Source organism: Mesoplodon mirus, assembly GCF_964341445.2.
Source record: "Mesoplodon mirus genome assembly, chromosome: 6".
NCBI lineage: Eukaryota > Metazoa > Chordata > Mammalia > Artiodactyla > Ziphiidae > Mesoplodon > Mesoplodon mirus.
The window spans coordinates 41,781,231-41,800,508 of NC_138982.1; the positions used below are offsets into that span (position 1 = coordinate 41,781,231).

General features: G+C 41.4%; 1 protein-coding gene and 1 pseudogene across 2 annotated transcripts in view; one reads left to right on the plus strand and one right to left on the minus strand.

Moving 5' to 3' along the window:
• The first annotated feature begins 5,080 nt into the window (after positions 1-5,080).
• On the plus strand, positions 5,081-6,336 carry LOC309805940 (abasic site processing protein HMCES-like; annotated as a pseudogene). The gene is made up of 2 exons: positions 5,081-5,099; positions 5,363-6,336. The product of its transcript is annotated as an abasic site processing protein HMCES-like (transcript).
• An 8,208-nt stretch (positions 6,337-14,544) lies between these two features.
• TPRG1 (tumor protein p63 regulated 1) overlaps positions 14,545-19,278 on the minus strand; it is a gene marked incomplete at its 3' end in the record, with an annotated part of 123,210 nt that continues 118,476 nt past the window's right edge. The window contains 1 exon segment of the mRNA XM_082624683.1: positions 14,545-14,739. Within this exon segment, the coding sequence (XP_082480809.1) occupies positions 14,545-14,739 (195 nt within the window).

Consider the following 19,278-nt stretch of genomic DNA (forward strand, 5'->3'; position numbering starts at 1 on the left):
GCAAAATATGTCTGTGGGACAGGTTATTCTACCCCATTTTAAAGGAGAAGACTCAATGATAAGGGTGAGTTATTGACATTCAAATTACTCAATTCCATCATCTCTGATATGTTCTCTACTTAAAGAGTTGCTGTGAGGGGCAAATGAAATATCCTAACCCAGACACTGGCACATGAGTGCTCGGTAAATGTTAGTTTAATGTTGGATGATTCTTTACCGATAGGTAAGCATTTGCCAACTTGGGTTCATGATGTACCCAGATGCCTGGAGGTATTTCTACAGTTCCTTGAAAGAAAATGTGGCCACAGTACCCAAACTTCAAATTTCTCTGCTCCAAAATGAACCATGGATTTTAAACCTAAAGCAAGAAACCCAACCCATTACTTTTTTGCAAACTTGAGTGGTCAGGGAACTTTAGTGAGAAAGATTTGCAAGGTGATATGTCATCAGAAAACCTAACTTTACTGTCAACTTCCCTACTTCCTAGTTGCATGACCTTGGTCAAGTCATTCTATTTATTTCTATTTCGATTTCTTTATCTGCAAAACAAGGATATTAATAACTTATAAGCCTGTAAGAAAATCATAAGATACTATATGGTAAATTTGGAGACATATAGACAATGAGTTATTATTTTTGCACCAGCAAAGTAAAACGGAGAACTAAAGCAAAGTGTAAATAATTTGTCTCATGTTCCTCCTTCCACAAGCCTCATCACTTCTTTTCTCAGAATTACCAAGTGCAGACAAGTGTGACGCACTTCATATGATTCCAGAACAGAATGTAAATGTATATAACCTGGATAAGGTAGAAGTAAATGCATATTTGACAAAAGGCAAAAAATAAGAGTTGCTGGAGAAATCCAGAGTTATCTCATCAACATCTTTATTTTCACAGAGGGGAGATGAAATAGAAACTAAAATTGATAGAGAAATAGAAGTGAAAATGTATTATTTAAGTAACAAATTTTATCAATAGAAAAGTGAAAATAAACAGGTAGAGAGGATAGAGAAGTGTGAAGGATAGTGTATGTGAACTAAGTCTGGTCCTTTCATAGAAGGCAGTCAACAGATAATATCTGATATTGATGAATCAATATAGAGAAATAGAAACATATTTTTCAAAGTTATGAAGGTAACTACCAGCAGAACCAGAAAGAAAGGCTCTTAAGATAAGTTACCACTAAGCTGGAAGTGGGAAGAGGTGAGTTGGGAAGCTGTTGGTTTCCAACACAACTGTTTGGTATCATTGGATTTTCTTTACCATTTGATAAAATATGAGAGGAAAAAAAAACTCAAAAAGGCATGTGTTCTTTTTTATCTTTGGTGCCATCAATATAAGCTCAGATATTCAATATTGCTATTATTAAGTATTTCATTTTCAGCATCTTTTCCTTTATTCCTATACCTGTGCTATTCAATAGGATAGCCACTAGACACTTGTGGCTACATGAAGTTAAATTCGTTAAAATAAAATAGAATTTCAGTTCCTAAGTTTCATCTGCCATATTTCACAACAAATGGCTACTGTGTTGGACAGCATAGAATTCTGGAATTTTCCATTACTGCAGAAAGTTCTATATGCTCACTCTAAGCAATTTCATCTACACTAAAGGTTTCAGCTACCACTCATTCTTGGATGACTCCCTGGCCTTTATCTCAAGCCAAATATCTTGTCTCCTGAGCAACATACCTTCACATGTACCTGTTGATGAGACAGGAATATTTTCACTTATGTCCCACAGCCCTTCATACTAAACTTATCCAAATCTGAACACGTTGTATTTCCTGTGGAAGTCATTTTTACTTCTTACATTCTCCACCTCTCCTGTTGGAATCATCATCTGAAAAGTCACTAGAATCAGTTGGCTGGTGTCTACTGCTTGCAGCTCACTTTCCCTGAAGCTGATGGCAGCCTGGGTGAGCTTCAGCTCATCTCTTCTTCCTGACACACTCCTTCTGGCCAGAATACCTACCAGGTCATCATGTTCTGCTTATTCTAGGTGTGGCCTACACTTCTGGTAAACTAGCTCCATTCTAAAGCTGTCAAGCTCCTGGCTGGTGCTCTGGGCATCACTCAGCTAGTCTTTATGATTTTTTTTTTTTTACCCCAGGAAAATGCCATTCCTCACTTTCTGTAATGATGACACATTCTGAGTGTTGCTATGTGTTTTTGATTTAACCACAACAAAGTATGGGAATAAAAAGACTTTTGGTAAAATCAAAATACTGTTTCTTTTTTTCTTTTTTTTTTTTTTTTTTGGTGGTACACGGGCCTCTCACTGTTGTGGCCTCTCCTGTTGCAGAGCACAGGCTCCGGACACACAGGCTCAGTGGCCATGACTCACCAGCCCAGCCGCTCTGTGGCATGTGGGATCTTCCTGGACCGGGGCACGAACCCGTGTCCCCTGCATCGGCAGGCAGACTCTCAACCACTGCGCCACCAGGGAAGCCCAAAATACTAGTTCTTTTTAAAGTCAGGGAGAAGGCCTAAGTGGCTCTGCTGCTCTATAAAACCAGACTACAAAAAGGCAGTGGTTTTCTGGAAGCTTAAACAAGTGCTACTGACATGGCTTGAAACCCAAATGCCTGTGAGATCAGCATCATAAAACACATTTATCAATTACCTAGGTAACTGTGTGTGGTGGAGGAGAAATGTGGATAACTTCAAGGAGTTGATAATCAGGCTGAAAAATAGTTCAACATTTATCTTAAATATGTCAGGTTGAGGATTCAGTAAAATGGCCAGCTCAACATCTCTTCCAACCTTGTTTTAGTAGGCTTTTTTTTTTTTAACTGAAGATGTTAGAAAACTAAACATTACAATTCTCAGATTCCTTTCTAGCTAGATTCTGGATATGATTAAGTTCTAGGTTAATCCAGATCTTCTACCAATGAGTACAGAATCTTGGCCAAGTTTCTTAGCCTCTTTGTACTTTTACTTTCCCCATTTCAAGATGGAAGTTTGACATTAATATTATATTGAGAGATTTATTCGAGGATTCATTGATGTAATGAATGCAAAGGCATTAGCACCCTGCTTGGTACCTATAGATACTCAATAAATTCTTGCAATCACTATTAAGAGGAATAAACAGAATGTTCTTCCCACATCCTACTTCAGAGTAAGTAAGGAGGAAGGGGGCAGAAGTTGTCATATTCATTTTGCTGGTACAGATCTAGCAGATGTAAAGAGGCTCTGAAGCCAACAGTTCCAGGAGAAAACTCCTGGTTATTGAGTTATAGCTAAGGGGCTGTGTTCCTGGTACCTGCTATTGTGATAGCAGCCTCCTGATTGCCTAGCTTCTTGTGTATGGCAGAGATAACTAATCCTTGGGTGCGCCAATTTTGCAGTGTTGTTCTGGGAATCACTTCCAGAGTCCCAGCCTGTGCCTCCAGCCTTTGTAACAATGTTGTAAATACTTAATTCCGTATATTAAAACACTTTGTGTTTAAAATTGTGAAATGGTTTCTATTACATGGAAATGTACCCAACCTGATATAAGCAAAATGGAAGACAGTATCATGTCTCTACCATTAGGAAGCAGTGGTGGCTCTGTGAGACAATGTGTGAGAGTAACTGGATCACACCCCTACTCCAGATATGTTTCCTCAGTTATAAACTAGAAAGTAGTCTTGAAGCAGAACATGGAAATGGAATTCCATTTACTCTGCCCACTAGGAGGCATTTTCTTCAGCATCGTCTTTCAGGACCACCATGGAGAAGATGTCACAGCTGTCCACTTCCAGGTTATGCAGCAAATCATGCAGAGCCATCTATGAATCAGGCTCATTTTTCTTGCCTCAGTCTATTGATTGTAGGGAACCCTCCATGAAGCCATAGGTGTAGGTTGAGAGAGAAGAAAATGTAGTAGGAATAGGTACCATTGTTCACTTACTCATGCAGCTTGCTTGGCCCTCTGGACCTACTTGAGCCTTATCAGGTATATGTCACTTCCAACTGATAAGAGAGTGCTTCTGTGCATGCCTAAACTTAAGACTTGGTGGCTCAGACTACATCCAGTTCATTATGGGCAGCTTAGGCTGCACTGCAACTTGATGGTGTGTGGTCAAGTGCTCAGTCTCTACTAGGGCCCAGTAGCAATCCAAAAGGAAAACTGTTATCTAAAAGAATGGGATATCTTTGCTTAATATCCTAAGGTCTATCCAGTGATTCATCTGGAGGGGCTAGCCAAAGATTCCCTGCAGCATTTCTATCTGCCACAGAGATTTTAAGCATCACTGAATCTACTGCGGATATAGCCCAAGTGACAAAGTAGCTTTCACAGCAGACTGTACCAGTTGCAGAGCCTTTTCCTTTTCTGTCCCCTACTCAAAACTAGCAGCCTTTGGGATTACTTGATCAATAGGTTCAAATAGCAGACCTGAAGGAGATAACTGTTGCCTATATAATCTGAGGAACCCCATTAAGCATGGTGGCTTTTTCTCAGTGATAAGAAGGCAGAAGTTTGCCATTTCCCTTAGGAGGAGTATCTTAACATGTCCCAGACCACTGACACCCTGGAAAAATCACCAATGTGACTTTTGGTGATATAAGCCTCAGAATTTGGAGAGATTTGTGTCACACAAGTCTTGGAATACTTTCTACTTCCTGTTCACCTGGTTAGGTCATTACATGATAGCATCAGGAAAACAGACCAATGCCATGTCTTACAGAACAGAGAGGTGATCAAGTTTCCTATTGACTAGAATATGACATAGGTTTAGAAGGTTGATGCACATTGCTGGTCCTAACACCTGGCAGTAAACTGCCACTGATGATTTTTAATATCAAGTAAGAAAAAAAAACTTGTCAGATCAATACCTGGCAATACCAGGTGCCAGGGAATTTATTGTTTCACTCAAGAAAAAAAAAATACACAATTGGATCAACAATTGTAGTCAGCACGTGATTAAATGTTTAAATGTACAATAATCTATTCTCATTCTGCATTGTTTCTAGTCTTATAACCAAATTCAGCTTCTAACAAATAAGTTAAAAAAATACTATTCGTGACAAGGTGCAACGTGCCCCTAAATAATTTTGAGGTTTTGCCAATTCATACTAACAGAAAACGTGTATGGGAACTGATTCAAAGCGTATTAGATCTAGGTGGCAGCAATATAATGTTGGGACAAACAAAATGTTGATTAGAGGGCACCAGGATAAGATTCTGAATTCAATGTGCTTGAGTCACTAAAAATGGCTCCAACAGGAGGGCCTGGCACAGGGTGCGCAGAGAGCCACGCGGCCGCGGGGCCTCATGTGGAGGGACCCACAGTGTGAAGGTGGCGCAGAGGGTGTGCAGGCAGATGTACTGCCACCTGCCCAGGGAGGCCCTCGCCAGGGCCTGCACCTACAGGGACTGCCAGGGACCCGGACTGGTACTGCGCCTCATACAAGAGCCTACAGTCCAGCAGCCCAGTGCTCCTGTCCCAGGTACACTTGGAGAAGGGCGCAGATTCATCTGAGCGAATCATTGCTGCCATGCCATGGGGCTTGGTCCCGTCTTGGTTCAAAGTACCAGCTGTTGTAGTGACACCATAATGGAGAAACAGTCCTTCAAGGTGCCTCTGGGAAAAGGAAGACACTGTTTTGTTTTAGCAGATGGATTCTGTGAGTGGCAGCTATGTCAGGCAAGAAGCCAGAGGCAACCCTACTTCATCTACTTCCCCCAAATCAAAACAAAGGTGAGTGCTGCATAGGGACCTGAGGACTGGGAGAAAGTCTGGGACAGCTGGAGGCTGCTGACAATGGCCGGGATCTTTGACTGCTTGGGGGTGGGATTGGAGGGGGTTCTTGTATTTTTACACCATCATCACAGTGGATTCCTGCAAAGGCTTGAACGTCATCCACCCCAGGAGGCCTGCCATATTAGATGGAGTCTCTAAGTGGCTGGACTTTGGTGAGGCCTTAGCTCAAGAAGCTCTAAAGTTTAGCCACCCCACAGAGAACATCACCTTCCATCCAGTCTCTCCCTTGGTGAATGACTCCCAAAACAGCACTCCTGAGTGTCTGCTTCCTGTCCACTTACTGGTCAAAAAGGAGCAGCAGCCAGAAGATACTGCAATGGCTGGCCACAAAGTCACCCAAAAAGGAAGACCCCAAAACACTCCAAAAGGTAGAGTCAGATGTGCCCCAGTGGTCCAGGTGGTTCCGGCGGAAGGACCTCCCCCGCCCTGCCCTCCCCCCAAGAGAGGTGAGGCAGGACTCCTGGAGCGACAGCTGAAGCAGAAGAAGGAGGGGCGGGGTTGCTTGGGAGGAGGTAGCACAGTGTTAAAGAGCTGTGGCTTCTTGGGGGAGTGGCTGTCCTGGTTGAGACCAGGAACCCCCTAGTGGGGTGGGTGGGCAGCCTGGGAAGAAGAATGGCCACCGCCATCAATTCCTGGTTGGGGGGGGCCGCTCTTGTGCCTATCACGGTCTCCTGGTAGGACCGGTGCACTTCCCCTCAGAGCCTGACCCTGGTGGCTGTTCTCAGCCTGACCTGACCTGGTGCTCTTGCAGAGGCTGTTTACTGCTCAGCCTTTGGGCTTTTTCAGTCTTCTTTTGGAATTAAGTTTTAAAACACTGTATTTTTTCTGAATAAATTATATTTGATAAACTGTCTACATGTCAGAAAATGCTGCTGGTGGGAGGAATTCCAGATCTCACCGTTTTCTCCTGGCATCAGACCTAGGGAATGATTTTGTAACAAATGTGGGGCACTGGGATTTTCTGTGGACAAAATTGCTTTTTTGGAAACAATAAAAAGGATTTGTGGGAGAAAAATGGCTCCAATAATTTGCTTGGTTAATTGACTGAAAGGTGGACCCAGAGGAAGTGTATACTGAATGAAGTTGAAATGCTAGAAGAAGGTATCCAAAGGCTTAGGGAGATTGTCATGCTCAAGTGTATTTATTATGTAAGAGCTTCTCAGTTTCCCGTTAACTGTATCCCCTCAGTAGATTCAGAGACACTTCCTTCACCAAGGCCAAGAGAAATACATTCGTGAGGGGAAACCCAACATTCTTAAACAGCTTCATTGTGGCTAGTCTCCATAGGCCAAAAATGACAGTGGAAATTATTACCATTGAATTGGGCAATCTGCATTCAATGAAGATTATAGTATTGTGGTGAAATGGAGCAGGATCCTATGGCCTTCTCCCCCACGTCCTCTGCCTGCCTTTTGTCTGTAGAAAAGCTTTAGCCAAAGAATAACTTTAATCAGAGAAGTGAGAAAATGCAGAAGCAAAGGAAAACAGTCAAACAGGACAATATAATAATAGTTTAGTCATTAAGCAAAGTCAAGGACCTTTAGCTCCTCCTCAAGGGCTATAGATAATACTCTGAGCCATATCCTTTGAGCTGTTTTGTAGATACTGAAACCCCTACCAGCTGGAAGAAGTTAATTACATAATAACCAGACTGTAGCCATGACATACACTGCCACAATTCTGAGAATTGGCCTCAAGAAAATGGGAACAAACTGACTCTGGAACTGAAGACTAACTGTACTTTGAACAATCAAGATGATGCTGATCAGACCACCACATGATCAAGTTCAAGATGACTGTCAGAGCTAGCTGTGCTGTTGCTGCATGTAGCCCCCTCCCTCTGCCTATATACCCCTGAATCTCCCCTTTAAAGGTCTTGCCCACTGGTTGTCAGCATGGGGGATTTGGCCTTTGGACATGAGTCCACAATCCCCTCCAACCCCATGGCTAACCCCTGAAATAAAGCAAATTTCCTTTCCACCAACCTTGTCTTTTTATTGGCTTTAGAGTGGCAAGCAGCTGGACCCCACTTTCAGTAACAGTGGGGTGGTAGATGCTGATTCAAGTCAGCCTTCTGTTTACTCTTGCTTACACAGACCAAATAAAACTTGAGTGGACTGCCCATCTATTTTTGCTCTGAGGACAAAATGATCAGCTAGCCAATACCAAAGATCTCTATGGAGTAAACCATTCTGATTACTGTACTTCTTTGGCTCAGCTACCCATCATGGTAACAATTCCCATTTTGTCCTCTAGACTGAAGACAGAAAAAAAAATCCCACTTAAAAATAATGTTGGGGCTTCCCTGGTGGCGCAGTGGTTGAGAGTCTGCCTGCCGATTCAGGGGACACGGGTTCGTGCCCCGGTCTGGGAAGATCCCACATGCCGTGGAGTGGCTGGGCCCGTGAGCCATGGCCGCTGGGCCTGCGCATCCGGAGCCTGTGCTCCACAACGGGAGAGGACACAGCAGTGAGAGGCCCGCGTACCGCAAAAAAAAAAAAATAATGTTGGTTGCCAGATACTATAGAAAAATAAGTCTGACACTGATTCAGGATAAAATATTAAATACATACTTTAGAAAAAATTTAACAAATAAATTTAAAAGTCAAAAGAGAAAAGCAGTGAAACCTGGAGCTAATCTAGGTTTGTTACAATTAATCCATACTTAAATGGCCTCATTGGTTCCTTAAATGAGATTATTAAATCAGAAAAATAATGTTATGTATTATATATAGTATGAAGTTGAACATAAACTTGATGAGAACAAATAGTATAATAAAGAAAACCTGGATTTCATTAATAATAGTACATTGGCAAGTGAAGAACTACTACATTCTAACCTGAACTGGTCAGCCTATATTTGAAATGCAATGCCAGTGTTGAATACAATATTTTAAAAGAAATGTTAACCAAACAGAATAGTCCACAAACAAGGAGGAGTTCAACAGGGGCTATGGATAATCCAGCACATGAAGAATGGTTGTGGTAACTGGGGGTTTATGTCAAAAAACAAAAATAAAACTACTTTGTTGGGAGAGCACCAGTTAGCTGTCTATTTGAAGTGTGGCCATATGAAATAGGAAATTGATTTACCTGGGGTAACTTCAAAGGAAGATCAAGGACCAAATAGGTAAATTTCCAGGGAGGAAGGTTTGGATGTAATATTTTAAAAAACCTTTAACTCACTGCAGTTGCTTGGCAGTAGAATTAGCTGCTGTAGAAAGCAAGGGATTCTCTGCCCTGGCAATGTTTTTGCAGAAGCTGAGCCTGCATCTGCTGTGTGTTTTGGTTGAGGGCGTTCCTGCAATAGGTAGGAGGTTAAACTAGATGATCTTTAGGGTCCCTTCCAATCTTTTTCAATAATTCCATAAAGAGTGAGCAGGGAATATAAAAGGAAGGAAAAGTAGTTCCTGAGATGCATGAGGTAAGCACTGTGGACAGGATGTGAGAGACAAGGTGGTAATTCAGAGAAACTGATCTCAACATACTCTCTACCCATAATGTAACATCACAGTCTCTCATATCTACCTAAAAACATGAGAGTTAATTAAACTGGACCTATTATTTTCTCACCTCAAAGTAACTTATGATACACCGATTTAGATGACAACTGTGAAACCCTGATTTAGATGATATGCCTTTCCCTGGGAATGGTGATATACGGAAAGGGCAGTGGCTAGGAGTAGGAAAATGGAAGCTTTAGAGTTTCATCTCAGTATTGCCCAAAACATACCATCTGCTTTTTGAATGATTTTTTGCAAATTCCATTTAGCTTCACTGAAAAGGAGACTTTGAGTTTACTACGAATTTTAAAAAATTGAGTGTAAAATAGCTCATCAGATACAAGATCTAGGCTCAGAAGCAACCTCCTGACTTCGCCTCTCATATTTCATATTGCAGCCCTGAAATGAAACAGAGCTCGCATTTTTTTTTCTTGGGTTTTGAGGTTAAAGGGAGGATTTTGCAGAGGATATCATAATTCCTCCCTGTGGCTATAGAATTATCCTAAGGGGTTGCTACAATTGAGTGGAGTAAGGTAAGTACTGATCAAGTCTCAGTCCCTCCCAAGGCCTTAAACTGAGTTCTTCCTTAGTCTCTGAGGAACTGGTATCTGTAAGAAAATCAGGAGGCCTGGTCCCCGAACTGCCTTCAGAGCACATTGTGGGAGGTGCAGACCAAAGGTGAGTTTACACATCAGTGACTAAAGTTTCCTGCCACTAAGCATAAGAAGTCACTCATGAGCAGCGTCCCTAAACCACAGCTACAGGATGTGGGCACAAGCCCTCGTACAGTTGTTGGCCAAAAGCCAATGAACATTCATCCTTGTGCAAATACTTGGGCTTTGTTGTTGTTGTTAACCTTTGAAAACCACAGGCATTCATCTCTCTCTTTCTTCCCCTTGGCAGGAGTCATCTTCTTTTCTCCAACTTGGTCTCCTGTGTGTAAAGAATTTCTGAGGAGCTTTTAAGCCTGAATTTAATACTTTTGCCCTCCCCTCTTTTGCCCCACAAAATGCCAGGCAGAGGTAAAGCTGCCTTACAAAATATCTGCTGGCTTCCGCAGCTTTGTTTGGGCTTTTAAATCAGATAGGACATCAGAGAGCTCCATGAGTGACCTTAGCCTTTAAGAAAATACAGGTAATTTCTGGAAATTCCCCCTAAACAACGGTGACCTATTGTTTTCTCACGTCAGAATGAACACAGAAACTATGATATGCTGATTTAGATGACATGCCTTTTCCTGGGAACGGAGGTATATGGAAAGAGCAGTGGAGCTGGAATTGGAGATTGGAAGCTTTAGAGTTTAATCCCCATATTGCCAAAAATTCGCCATCTGCTTTTTTGAGCAATTTCTTTCCAGTTTCTAGGCCTTTGCTCTGTGTTCTGTGAAATGAAAGCACTAGATTAGATGGTTTCTTTGCTTCCTTAGCCCCAGGGCTCTATGAATCGGCTTCCTTAGTAATGCTTCAGCAAAGGGACAATGAGAAGGGGGCGCAAGGCAAAAGATCCTCATAAATTAGCTTCTCTTTTCTGCCTTAGAGGCTGGCCAAATGTCAGCCTCCAAGAAGGCCCAACTGCCCACTGGGAAGCCAGGCATGGTGATTTGTGGCAGCTCACCTTCTTGTCAAGTGTTAGAGAATCCATCAACCTTGGCTCTGTAACCCCAATGCCCCACATCCAGGTACTGAAACACAAGCTGAACCTACTCCAGCATGGGAATCTTATTTTTAAATAAAAGAGATGGTAGATGGATGTTCCAGAATCTAAATCAACAGGAGAACTTTCTAACCATCAGAGCTGCCCAAGATGTATCAGAAGACTATGAGCAATCTGTCAATAGAATTGTTCAAATAGTTTCTGAACAGAGATATATTGGAGATTTTCTAGTAGGATTTCTTGAATGGACAAAGATCAGATAGAGAAAATGGCCAACCATGACATTTTTATGATGATATGCTTTGTACTTAATGCCTCTTGTATCAAATCTTATTCCCAATCAGACCTAGGATGCCCCTTTGAGAGATGTTATTGGTATAGTTCAGATGATAGCCTGAAGGAAAAGCCCAGGTATACATATAGGTCTCCTGGTTTGTGGGTTGTGGTTACTTGTCAAGCTTATGCACAAGGAACCCAAGTGAGAATACCATGTGTCAAATGGGAAAGAGATGGTCGGCAGGTCCATGGTGACCAAAAAACAATTCCCAGAAGTGAATTTAGTTCCCTTGGATGGTGTTCCAGTTTCTGCTGCCAAAGTGACATTGCACTACAGGCAGATACTCAATGATTTTTATTTAATAAAATAATTTAACCTCATTTCATTGAATCCTCACAAGGTCTTTATGAAGTAGACAAAAGAGATAGCATCGTCTCCATTTTGCAGATGAGGAAATTAAACCTTAGGAAAGTTCAGTTAATTTTCCAGGGTCTCACATGATTGATTCAACTCTTTCCAAAAAAAAGGATGTATTACCTAATCATCGACAACAATTATTTGGAGAATCATAAGGTCTCTGATTTTAAATGATTTTATCAATAATCCCTTAACAATCCCTTTCACAATATCCACTTTATCTAGTCCCTACTAGTACACATCAAGTGATGGGAGACTCTTTCAAGGAGCAAAGCTTCCCATCTTTGGACATTTTTAACTATAAGAAGTTCTTTCCTGTCTTAAACTGCCATCCAAATCCCTGAATCCTCTCATCCTCTGGTCACAGTCCTGCTTCCTAGATCCCATTTATCAGTTTCTGGAATATCCCACAGGACAATCTGTGTGAAACGTGAAGACAATTCTCATGTCATCTCTGAGATCATTCTTCTCCACACTAAACAGCCTTGGTACACTATTGGTACAGACTGACCTCAGGGCTAAGAGATATTTCCCTCCTCTCATCTTTTCTGATTTGCTCCATTGATGATGCTGCATTGTGTCCTTTCGAAGGTCATTTGGGAACAGTCCAACCTACGTTACAAGGGGAATAAATATGCAGAAAGAAGTCACTTGTCAGACTGATCCTTAAATGGTAACCCAAGAGAATGTGCTGGACATTTCAGAGGCTTCCGTCAACAAATGCCACTATCTTGAGGCAAATGGGGATTTTCGGGTAGTGGTGTTATAATAATTTGCCAATTGTGCCTGCTTCAGAACCACTGCCAAAACAATCCAACGACTTTTCATTCCACTACTGTTGACAGGACAGCTAAGGATTTCAACATTTCCTTTTACAGTCTGAAAAGAAGTTCCCTGTCTTGGGGACTATACCAATATTTGCCATCGTGAGGGGAAAAAAAGTGGGTGCTGGGAAGTGGAAAGAGAGGGAGAGAAATACTAATGGAAGTAAGATAAAGACAAAATTAAATGAGGGTTATTCAAAGTTTGGATTTTGAATGCCTCCATCAAATTGATGTTTGTGAAATATCAGAAGAAATCTTTGAAATCGAGGAAGTGAGCATTTTGAAGAAAAGACTTTAGACTTCACATAAGCACCTCCTTCCCCCTTTCCACCCCCCAAAAAACAGCTGGAATTTTTAACTTGAATACCAGCCAAGGTGTCTCAACTTTGGTTCTTTGGACAGGCAAAGAGCTGATTATAATAATGTTTATAGTGCTCAACATTAAAAGTTTCTTTTCAAAATAAATTAAAAATACAATAAAATTGAAAAAAAAATTTTAGAGATGAAAACAGAGGAGATGACCTCCTGAGTTGTTCACAATTAGACCTAAGTCAAGGAGAAACAAAGAGGAAATATGAGAGAAAAGAAAATAGAAACAGAATGAGCTAGAAGAGTATTTTTGGAAACATTCTTCTTAAACTCCTGTGGGATCCATAGACATCCCAAAGAGGCACTTCTGACACCCAAAAAAGAGGAGATCAGTGGCATTCCCATCTCTATTTCAATCATAGTGGTCCTACTTCTATCTGTTTTACATATTGGGCAACTGAAACAGATTTCATTAGAAGGAAAGGTCTGCTGTTAAAAAAAGAAAACATATGAGCAAACAAAAAAAATCTGCAAAAGGAAATGAGCCATTGAAAGTTCTTGAACAGGGAATGATATAATCAAATTGTGCTTTAGGAGTCTTGCAACCAAGTATAAAATGGATTAGAAGAGGATCAGCCTTAGAGCAGGGATACCAATTAAAAGTATATAACAAATATCCAGGTAAACAGAATTTAAAACATGATCTAATAACATACCTGTGAGAATGGAAAGGAGAAGGAGTATATGAACAGTTTTGAAAGAAGAAGGAACTTTAAGTTTGACATCCGGGCATTGGGCACAATCTAAGTCACATACAGATGTGGTACTTCTATGGTCTGAACGTTTATGTCCCCCCAAAATTTATATGTTTAAATCCTAAAGCCCATTGTGAGGGTATTAAACAGGGGGCCTTAGCTTATGAGGGCAGAGCCCTCATGAATGAGATTAATGCCCTTATAAAAGAAGCACAAGAGAACACTCTTGCCCCTTTACCTGTAATGATATAACAAGAAATCTGAGCCCCAGAAGAGGGCCCTCACCTGACCAGGCTGGCACCCTAATCTCAGAATTGCAGCCTCCAGAACTGTAAGAAATAAATTTATGTTGTTTATAAGCCACCCAGTATGTAGTATTTTTGTTATAGCAGCCCAGACAAAGACAGATACTATATGGAATGTATCTGGCAAGAAGTTTAAAGACATCAAAACTGATGGATTTCAGGAATGATGACTGGGACCATTAAAATCCCATACAGAAATCCAAGATTTTGAAGATGCTGAGTATAAGTGTCCATTGGAACACTGATATAGATGATCAGCAGACAGAAATGCAAAACTGAGTCTTAAACACCAGAGATGAGAATATGGATTTGGAAGTCATCCTCATAAAAAAAGGTAGCTAAAATAATATAGATTGAGACCCCAGTGAGAGAGAAGATCAGGATCAGAGGGCTGAAAATAAAGACCCAGAACATGCCTACATTTAGAGGACAGAGAAACAAGAACCTGAGGGCCCTCCCCAAGTTTATGATCAGGTGTTCATTTGTCATTCATTTGCCAACATTATTTGATGGGCTCAGGAGAATTTATTTTCTGGTTTTAAGAAATTTGATTATCCTTATATAAGGTCTGAAGTGTGCATTTATCAGTCTAATCAAGCTTTTAGGTCCCCTAAGATACTGAATCTTCAAAATCATGTAATACTATTTAACAATAACTAATGGTTTCAGTCCAAAAATATGGTGGGCTGAAACAGAATCTTCAGTAATGAGTAGCTATGGATGATGTACTTATCCCCCAAAAAGAGTGTCAAAAACCAACACTCCCCCGGGCAAGGGAATAGCCAAGTTTGTTGCAGTTTCCAATGAATGACATCAGACCCATGTAGGTCTCAATCAAAACGGGCTCAGTTAACACCATCAATCCCTTTCCTCTTCCAGATCCAGTGGAATTCCTGTGGGCATTCTGGATAGCTAGAACAAGCTTAGACATGAACCCGGACGACTGAAGAGTAAAAGAAGGCACAGAGTTACTGAATTCAGAGTAGGTCCAGAGACACCCCCTCCCCAGCCAGTGCTCACAATGGTTGACCACTCTCCTGGAGCTTCAGTTATTCTTACTTCTTAAACAGAAATCGTATCTCAGAATTGTTAACATTGCTTCTGTTAGACTTTTAATAAATCAATCAGTTAATAAATTATGTACATAATAAAATTAGCTGCCACATCTTGTTTATTTTTCATTATTCATAACTTGTACAACATTAAGAAGTCAGTTTAATAAATATTTACTGATAGTCTATTATGGATCAGACACCCATCAGGTACTGCTGAAGATTCAAAGACAAGGGAGAAATAGTCTCTGCCCTCACAGAAGTGACACTATAATAACATAAAAAATGAACTTGTGATGATAGTACAAAGTCCATGAAAATAAACAGCAAAAAGAGGCACATGATGCTAAAGAAACACAAAAGAGGGAGAAATCATATGTGGTTAGAGGATTAGGAATGACTTCCAAAGGAAACTCTTGAGACAACCCTTTAAGGGTTAGTAGGGTTTCAATGGGTGAAATGAGGTTAGAGAGGGCCTGTCAGCAGCTGTTCTTTCCAAGCCAGCATCCCTTCCTCCATTTGAGACTCTTCTTCCAATGAGAGTACCTCTTCCTTTGGAGAACCACATTCTTCCATTTAGTCCAAATAGCTTAAGCGGAGCTGACTTTAGCACAAGACTCAGTCCTAACCAACCAGAGGAATCCATTCCTCTGGTCGAGGAGATTGATTCAGTTATGGGCACATGACCAATGTGGCTGTGAAACTGATAGCATCCAAGCCCGGAGGTATTCATGGTCATTTTGGCCACACAGTGAGAAACTGACTGAGACTGAAACCAAAAAAAGTGAAAGAACTAAGACATGGAGAGAGAGTAATTCTTCACAAAGCCATTTGGGTTACTGGATCAGCCTATCCTGAACTTTAAGTTAAATGAGTGAAAAAAAATTCCTTCTTTTGGTCAAATCAAGTTGAATTGGGTTAAGAGGAGGGTAATTCAGGGAGCACTGCAAACAGAGATATAAAGAAGGAAATGAATTAGGAAAGCTCATATCTTTCTATTTCCAATAAGCTCTCTTATATCCATTATTTCATTCCAATATAAGCCTATCAGGTAAGTAAAAGAAAGTATCATCATTCCCGTGTTGGAAATCAAGACTAATAGAAGGTAAATGATTTGTCCAGAATTACCCCACTTTCTGCACCATGGTAAAAAGGAACATTAGGAATAAGGGCCTACTCACAGTAAGATCCAAATATGTTTCCTAGGCAACTGGCTTACAAGTCTAAATTAAAACTTTTAGAGTATATTCCAATATCAATCTAAATTATTAAGCATGTTCAATAAAGACACCATTGTTTTTCCTTTTCTCCATGAGGAGACCAATCTTGGCTTTGAGGGACTAATATAGAATGATGATTCAATGAAGAATGAGAAGCCTGTAGTCTTTCCCCATAATCCCATTTTCAATATAGGTTTTATCCTGGATTCTTAAGTTTATACCAAATTGCCCTTGGGCAACCACTTCTCCATTGTAAGCTTAGTTTCCCTGTTGGTAAGAAAAAGAATCTGAAATTTAGAATATGTCCATCACTACTATTTGACCTAACCTATAAGAAAAAAAAAAAAAGAAAGAAAGAAAAGCCATGCAAATAAAACTGCTGATTTACTTGCTCTGTGACATTATAAATTCTCTTCCCCTTTTCGAGCCTCAGTTTGCTCTTTTGAAAAGACGCATTTAAATCTATGATTTTGGGATAATATCAGAAGTTAAAAAAATAGTGACTTTATGATAAACAACATAGAGTTTGCTAGAGTGCCTCAATAGCTGTGGGCTTTCAAAATAAACTAAGGTACTTGTCCCTCTACTTTAGTTCAAGTAATATTTACCGAATTAGATAATGTCAAACCTTAATTTAAAAAACAGACTCACGGAGAACTCAGCGTGAAGGGGGCTAATGTGCCACAGCTAGCCGGGAGGGAGTCCGGGAAAACTCTGGAGCTGCCGAAGAGGCAAGAGACTTTTTCTTCCCTCTTGGTTTCCTGGTGCGCGAGGAGAGGGGATTAAGAGCGCTGCTTAAAGGGGCTCCACAGACGGGCGCGAGTCGCGACTGAAAGCGCGGAGCCCAGTGACGGGCGTGGGACGCTGGGGCTGCTGCTGCCGCCGCCAAGAAGCCTGTGTGCGAGCGCAGGTCACTGCCCACACCGCCCTTCCGGGAGCCTGTGCAGCCCGCCACTGCCGGGGTCCCGGGATCCAGGGGCGGCTTCCCTGGGAGAACGCACGGCGCGCCTCGGGCTGGTGCAACGTCACGCCGACCTCTGCCGCTGCAGGCCCGCCCCGCACTCCGTGCCCCTCCCTCCCTCCCGGCCTGAGTGAGCCAGAGTCCCCGAAGAGGCTGCTCCTTTAACCCTGTCCTGTCTGAGCGAAGAACAGACGCCCTCCGGCGACCTACACGCAGAGGCGGGGCCAAATCCAAAGCTGAGACCCAGGAGCTGTGAGAACAAAGAAGAGAAAGGGAAACCTCTCCCAGCAGCCTCAGAAGCAGCGGATTAAAGCTCCACAATCAACTTGATGTACCCTGCATCTGTGGAATACATGAATAGACAACACATCATCCCAAATTGAGGAGCCCGGAGTCAGTGCTGTGCCTCTGAGGTGGGAGAGCCAACTTCAGGACACTGGTCCACAAGAGACCTCCCAGCTCCACATAATATCAAACGGCGAAAATCTTCCAGAGATCTCCATCTCAACACCAGCACCCAGCTTCACTCAACGACCAGCAAGCTACAGTGCTGGACACCCTAAGCCACACAACTAGCAAGACAGGAACACAACGCCACCCATTAGCAGAGAGGTGGCCTAAAATCATAAAAAGTCCACAGACACCCCAAAACACACCACCAGACGTGGACCTGCCCACCAGAAAGACAAGATCCAGCCTCATCCACCAGAACACAGGCACTAGTCCCCTCTACCAGGAAGCCTACACATCCCACTAAACCAACCTTAGCCACTGGGGACAGACACCAAAAACAACAGGAACTACGAACCTGCAGCCTGCAAAAAGGAGACCCCAAACACAGTAACATAAGCAAAATGAGAAGACAGAAAAACACACAGCAGGAGAAGGAGCAAGATAAAAACCCACCAGACCTAACAAATGAAGAGGTAATAGGCACTCTACCTGAAAAAGAATTCAGAATAATGATGGTAAAGATGATCCAAGATTCTATTTCCCAGATCCAAAATCTTGGAAATAGAATAGACAAAATGCAAGAAACAGTTAACAAGGACCTAGAAGAACTAAAGATGAATCAAGCATCGATTAAAAACACAATATATGAAATAAAAAATACTCTAGACGGGATCAATAGCAGAATAACTGAGGCAGAAGAATGGATAAGTGAGGTGGAAGATAAAATAGTGGAAATAACTGCTGCAGAGCAAAATAAAGAAAAAAGAATGAAAAGAACAGAGGACAGTCTCAGAGACCTCTGGGACAACATTAAACGCACCAACATTCGAATTATAGGGGTTCCAGAAGAAGAAGAGAAAAAGAAAGGGACTGAGAAAATATTTGAAGAGATTATAGTTGAAAACTTCCCTAATATGGGAAAGGAAATAGTTAATCAAGTCCAGGAGGCACAGAGAGTCCCATACAGAATAAATCCAAGGAGAAATACGCCAAGACACATATTAATCAAACTGTCAAAAATTAAACACAAAGAAATCATATTAAAAGCAGCAAGGCAAAAACAACAAATAACACACAAGGGAATCCCCATCAGGATAACAGCTGATCTCTCAGCAGAAACTCTACAAGCCAGAAGGGAGTGGCAGGACATAATTAAAGTGATGAAGGAGAAAAACCTGCAACCAAGATTACTCTACCCAGCAAGGATCTCATTCAGATTTGATGGAGAAATTAAAACCTTTACAGACAAGCAAAAGCTGAGAGAGTTCAGCACCACCAAACCAGCTTTACAACAAATGCTAAAGGAACTTCTCTAGGCAAGAAACACAACAGAAGTAAAAGACCTACAATAACGAACCCAAAACAATTAAGAAAATGGGAATAGGAACATACATATCGATAATTACCTTAAATGTAAATGGACTAAATGCTCCCACCAAAAGACACAGAGTGGCTGAATGGATACAAAAACAAGACCCATATATATGCTGTCTACAAGAGACCCACTTCAGACCTAGAGACACATACAGACTGAAAGTAAGGGGATGGAAAAAGATATTCCATGCAAATGGAAACCAAAAGAAAGCTGGAGTAGCAATTCTCATATCAGACAAAATAGACTTTAAAATAAAGACTACTAGAAGAGATAAAGAAGGACACTACATAATGATCAAGGGATCGATCCAAGAAGAAGATATAACAATTGTAAATATTTATGCACCCAACATAGGAGCACCTCAATACATAAGGCAAATACTAACAGCCATAAAAGGAGAAATCGACAGTAACACACTCAT